Here is a 6,631-nt window from a genome sequence, read left to right on the forward strand (position 1 = left end):
TAAACATTTTTTACAAATCAAAATACGTTTTTTGGCAGAAATGCCTTCTGGAACATGTGAACTTTTTTGTGCCTTAATAACAAACTTGTACGCCATCTGTAAATACGAATTCAATTATTACATTATGAGCTTAGTAGGTTTAGCCACAGAAAAAGACAGGAACCTTCTCGCTAGCCATGATTGGCTGAGATAATGAGTAGGCTGGACATGCCGAGAGATGAGTTCGGATTGGTCTGCCATGTATCCTGAACAAAAATATAAACGCAACATGCAACAATTTCAACGATTTTACTTAGTTACAGTTCAAATAAGGAAATCAATCAGTTTAATCACGTGGATGGATTATCTTGGCAAAGGAGAAATGCTCACTAACAGGGATGTAAACAAATTTGTGCGCAACAATTTGAGAGAAATAAGCTTTTTTTGTGTATGGAACATTTCTGGGATCTTTTATTCGAGCTCATGAAACATGGGACCAACACTTTACATGTTGCATTTATATATTTGTTCAGTGTAGCACGCTTCTGTCTATAGCTAACATGAGCTGCTCAGTATGTGTAGGTGATACTTTCTAATGCAGCGTTTTGAAAGATATCACTAAGAACTGCAAACGTGTTGCTAAGGCTCTCCACCTTCTGGAGGACCAAGTTTTGAAATCAGTGGAATGCCTGGTGGAAGCAGAATATGATAGCTAAGGAGATGGAGAAAATTCAGGCGCTTGATTGCAAATATGCGGAAGGAGTCAAAAAGAGAACACACAGAAGGCTGTTGTATAAAACACCTGTCTCTACGGATTACATCTTCAAAACTAAGGGCAACCATGGCATCCGTGACAGAGAGGGAGAAGCGTTCATCCATGTACAGTGGGGAGAACAAGTATTTGATACACTGCCGATTTTGCAGGTTTTCCTACTTACAAAGCATGTAGAGGTCTGTAATTTTTATCATAGGTACACTTCAACTGTGAGAGACGGAATCTAAAACAAAAATCTTAGAAAATCACATTGTATGATTTTTAAGTAATTAATTTGCATTTTATTGCATGACATAAGTTTTTGATCACCTACCAACCAGTAAGAATTCCGGCTCTCACAGACCTGTTCGTTTTTCTTTAAGAAGCCCTACTGTTCTCCACTCATTACCTGTATTAACTGCACCTGTTTGAACTCGTTACCCGTATAAAAGACACCTGTCCACACACTCAATCAAACAGACTCCAACCTCTCCACAATGGCCAAGACCAGAGAGCTGTGTAAGGACATCAGGGATAAAATTGTAGACCTGCACAAGGCTGGGATGGGCTACAGGACAATAGGCAAGCAGCTTGGTGAGAAGGGAACAACTGTTGGCGCAATTATTAGAAAATGGAAGAAGTTCAAGATGACGGTCAATCACCCTCGGTCTGGGGTTCCATGCAAGATCTCACCTCGTGGGGCATCAATGATCATGAGGAAGGTGAGGGATCAGCCCAGAACTACACGGCAGGACCTGGTCAATGACCTGAAGAGAGCTGGGACCACAGTCTCAAAGAAAACCATTAGTAACACACTACGCCGTCATGGATTAAAATCCTGCAGCGCACGCAAGGTCCCCCTGCTCAAGCCAGTGCATGTCCAGGCCCATCTGAAGTTTGCCGATGACCATCTGGATGATCCAGAGGAGGAATGGGAGAAGGTCATGTGGTCTGATGAGACAAAAAATAGAGCTTTTTGGTCTAAACTCCACTCGCCGTGTTTGGAGGAAGAAGAAGGATGAGTACAACCCCAAGAACACCATCCCAACCGTGAAGCATGGAGGTGGAAACCTCATTCTTTGGGGATGCTTTTCTGCAAAAGGGACAGGACGACTGCACCGTATTGAGGGGAGGATGGATGGGGCCATGTATCGCGAGATCTTGGCCAACAACCTCCTTCCCTCAGTAAGAGCATTGAAGATGGGTCATGGCTGGGTCTTCCAGCATGACAATGACCCGACACACACAGCCAGGGCAACTAAGGAGTGGCTCCGTAAGAAGCATCTCAAGGTCCTGGAGTGGCCTAGCCAGTCTCCAGACCTGAACCCAATAGAACATCTTTGGAGGGAGCTGAAAGTCCGTATTGCCCAGCAACAGACCCGAAACCTGAAGGATCTGGAGAAGGTCTGTATGGAGGAGTGGGCCAAAATCCCTTCTGCAGTGTGTGCAAACCTGGTCAAGACCTACAGGAAACGTATGATCTCTGTAATTGCAAACAAAGGTTTCTGTACCAAATATTAATTTCTGCTTTTCTGATGTATCAAATATTTATGTCATGCAATAAAATGCAAATGAATTACTTAAAAATCATACAATGTGATTTTCTGGATTTTTGTTTTAGATTCCGTCTCTCACAGTTGAAGTGTACCTATGATACAAATTACAGACCTCTACATGCTTTGTAAGTAGGAAAACCTGCAAAATCGGCAGTGTATCAAATACTTGTTCTCCCCACTGTATACGGGTAAGAGAGTCTAGCTAGCTATATTTTCAGATAGTATACGTTTTTAATTTAGTCAGAAAGTCATTTTCATTGCATGTTAAAGCGTACTGTTAGCTAGCTAGCTAACGTTAGCTGGCTGGCTCGCTAGCTAACGTTAAGTGTATGATCTGTGTAGTAATATTATTCATATCTCAGAGCCATTTCCATTGCTAGTTATAGCCTAATGTTAGCTAGCTAGCTAACATTGAACCTAGTAGTTGGTTGGCTTTAGCTACCTGTAGATTCATGCAGTGTAGTAACGTTATGAGTTGGGATTGGTTCGTTGTTTAGTTAGCTAGCTATCTACATGTCTAAACAAAAAACTCCACTATGCCAGTAGCCATTTCACTGTACCGTTTACACCTTCTGTATCCTGTGCATGTGACAAATAAACGTAGATTCTTATTTGATATAGTGTGTGTTTACCAGAGACGTTAATGTGAAGAACAACATGACCTGCACCAAAGTCAGATTAGGATGTAATGTTAGGCCAACGAGACAGTGTCCAAGTTCTAAAATTCTCCAGTAGAATGCCCTGCTTATATTTAGTCACACTCACAACCGTAAGCTATTTTCGGTAATTAGCTCGCCATGAACTTGTAAATAATGATCTTGTTGTGAGTTTATTTTCATGTAATAATGAATAAAAAAGTAGCTAAAGTTAAGGCATTGTCAGCTATATGATATGGTAATTATTTGAACTGGCTAGCCAGCTAACTTAACGTTAGCTAGCTAGCTAACAAGCTAGAAACTAACCAAAAATTGTTTAGAAAGTTGCTTTTAGTTGCCTGGTATGCTAGATTGACATATACTAAATTCATTTTTTAATGGATGGGTTAATTGGTGTTAAAATACACCAGTTATGCTATTTTGGACCACCAGGCTGCTGTCGTTTTTTTGTGTTTGTACCTTTTCATATCAACAACGACAAGTTTGATGTCGGACGACAATAGAATGTTCATGATGTCACCGCGACAACTGTCTAAAGACATGGCGATAGACGTAGTATAAACCAGCCTTTAGTCTTGAAATCTTTGGTTGTTTTAGTACCCTACCGTACTCACTCTGTTTAGCACATGGCCTCACGTGAATCCTTAAAGAGATGGGTGGGGCTAAGGCTTAAGATTTTGCTACATAAGACCGAATCAAGCCGGTCAGTCACATAGAGCCTACCTACAGAGAGAAATTATAACGCAAAGTCTATTCCAAAACACAAACATTTCTGCTCCTGTGCTCTACAGAGACAAAAGAGTGAACTGCATGCCACAAATGCCTACAAACGACAACAGTTGTAAACAAGATGCTTCAGCGTCTCTCTTTCAGGAAGGCTGGTCTGAATGCTCGTTTAAGCATAGTGTTAATGAATACCCACCTCATCATCATCATCATCATCATCATAGTCTTGTTGCTTCTCCTCTTTGCTGTCAGCCATGTTGCGTGGAACGTCATTCACCTCTTGACCTTATCGCCTATAAGCACGCCATAATAATGCACGTTCCTCACGCTGGCTGTTTAACCTATGGGCTCACTTTTGCAAGTATCACCTTCCTCTTTCTCAACTAACAGGCGTAAATCTTGGGATGTATTTATATGTCAACCTACCCTTGTTCTCTCACTTGCTGTTTTTCAGCAACAGTTTTTTCGACAACCATCCACCTCCCCACCACCACCAGCTATAATAACCTTAAGGCCCTTCATTGGAACTCCTTTCCCCCAGCGGTGGGGTTTCGGTGCCAGCAGCCCCGCATAGCCCCGCATAGGGCTACCTGCCATCACATCATCTGGCTCCGAGGATCTTCCCTCGGAGAGACGAGGCCATTCCCCAAACTATTGAATAAAATATCATATTGCAATCCGTCTTTTATTGTTCATTCAGGTAAGCCTGTCCTAGATTGGACAGGGTGTAGTATAACATGCTATACCTGCTTTTACTACCCAAACAGGTTCTACACAACCACATGAAGGAAATTACAATGCGAAGGTAGTCCATCAATTTTAAACCACAATTCCTGCTCCTGTGCTAGAGACAAAAGACTGAGCAACAAACCCCATAGGCCTACAAAACAACAACTAAATGCATCATCGCTGCCTTTCAACCCATAGAAATATGACGGCGGTGTAACTGCATTTAGAGTCTCTCTGGCACTTGCGGTGCTACACCTGCTGTTACTATCCAAAGAGGAAAGATGCCTGAGACTTCACTGAGGCCTGACGCTTAAAGACACATCAGGCCTCCTCAGCCACGTACTGAGTGGGAGGTCCAGAGATCCCAAAAATCACATGTAAACCCACTACTTTCACAGTGAGTCAATACCAACAGAGATATTCAGAACTTTAAAGGGTTATTAATAATAGTGTACGATGTTGGGACTGTTTGTGTATACAATGTACCCTAGGTAATATCTGATGCGCAAAGTAAAATAAAATCTGCAATAATATAATGTGTCCTTGTAAGAGGAAAAATGTTACACATTGAAGCAAAAATGATGGTAACATGTTCAAACAACATATGCAAATATCCACAGCTATAATTGCGTTATTTAAATGAACTGAGATTGACATACTTGAGCCTGCGAAATGTCCACTTCCCAGGGAGGTTGGTCCGTTTTTACCACTAACAGGAGGAGAGAACATCTAAAAGAAAAAACAAATAACACTTTACAATAGAGACCCTTATTGCTTGAAAGTGAAATCTTAAATAAATAAATAAAATAAATAGCATGTAGTGTTTTTATGAAATCGTCACATTAAAGCTACAAAACCATATTATCACGTTGTAATACTATTATTACAGCCTACTGCTACACAATAAGCATAATTGTGGTCTATGTTGGAAACCCAAGCCAACTTCAACTGAGTGCTGAACACCAATGCTGTACTGGTACTTTCCCTGATGGACTATCTGTGCCTGCACATGCTGCATGTGGACATCCATATTGCCCATAGTAGCTACTGTATCCTTAAAATTATAGCGTACTCCTCAGAGATAACAGCAATATAAAACTGTAGTTATTAATAACGCCTACCTCGCTGTAAATACACTGACCAAATGTCTGGATTAGCAAATATCACATTTATTTCTGATACAGTGAAAGTGATTTATATATTTTTCACAGACAGCTAGAAGTTGACCAAGAGTAGCGAGCATTATTGGTTCAAGAAACATGGCCGTGGGGGCACGTTTCCTGTCCCAACTTCCGAACATACAGCGTTATAAAGACAAATATTTGCCACGACTAGAACGGGTCGGAATTAAATCAACTATCCGTTATTCATAACATGAAATAAAAACATCAACATTGGAAAAGTAATGACTATATGTTAAAGCTGATTTATAATAGTGGGCTACTCCCGCATGCAGTTATGTTACTGGGACTGATCTACTGACAGAGAGAGCTTTCACTAGAATTATGCATGAAAAGACAGGAGTAAAACTTATTAAAAAAATGTATATTCTAGGACAGAATGAAACAAGAAAAAAATACTTAAAAGGGGATATACTACCATTGATGTTGGGAACATTTTCAAATCGCTGTTTCGCATCTATAGAAACAACAAAATTACTAATGCAATATCATATTTCTCTGCACATGTTTTTGGAAAAACACTTATAAATATAAAACACAATTAGGATACTATAACTTGCTTAAATCATATTGTTTACGTTGAGTTAAAGACGTACAGAAAAAAACACTTTTAAAGAAATACCTCACAATAAATACCAGAAACATCAGTCTATTTATGCCATACAAATCAAAAATATAAACAGTCGCCGGTAGGTCGGTGCCATGGTTTTGGTCATTGCAATAATATAACAATTGCTTACCGCACTGAAATCCAATAAGTCGCTTAGTTCTTTGTCTGTCCCTAAGGCAGCCATTCGCTGTTGGTGATGCATTTTAGCAAAATCACACAAACCTAAAAACATGGAAACAAATTGCTGTCAGAGGACGCCAGTTCTCGCACCGATGGGAGGGGGACCGACTATTAGGATCTTCCTCAAAATCCACAGACTACGGACGAGTCGCGCAAGATTCCACTTTGCATTTAAACCTATTCTCTTTCAGCGCATCCTTGTGCAACAAGTTAAGGATAAAATGTAAGAACGGGTGAAATAAAATAGTAAGAAATTGACA

The 6,631-nt window shown here is 40.4% G+C and overlaps 1 protein-coding gene across 1 annotated transcript in view; it reads right to left on the minus strand.

Moving 5' to 3' along the window:
* LOC311135796 (transcription factor 12-like) overlaps positions 1-6,423 on the minus strand; it is a gene marked incomplete at its 5' end in the record, with an annotated part of 20,350 nt that extends 13,927 nt beyond the window's left edge. Inside the window, 3 exons of the mRNA XM_084169838.1 lie at positions 5,000-5,129; positions 6,000-6,038; positions 6,322-6,423. Of these exons, the coding sequence (XP_084025964.1) occupies positions 5,000-5,129; positions 6,000-6,038; positions 6,322-6,423 (271 nt within the window). The remainder of the gene's footprint in view (positions 1-4,999; positions 5,130-5,999; positions 6,039-6,321) is intronic.
* Between the last annotated feature and the right edge of the window lie 208 nt (positions 6,424-6,631).

Source organism: Coregonus lavaretus (genome assembly GCF_964263955.1).
Source record: "Coregonus lavaretus genome assembly, chromosome: 10".
Taxonomy (NCBI): domain Eukaryota; kingdom Metazoa; phylum Chordata; class Actinopteri; order Salmoniformes; family Salmonidae; genus Coregonus; species Coregonus lavaretus.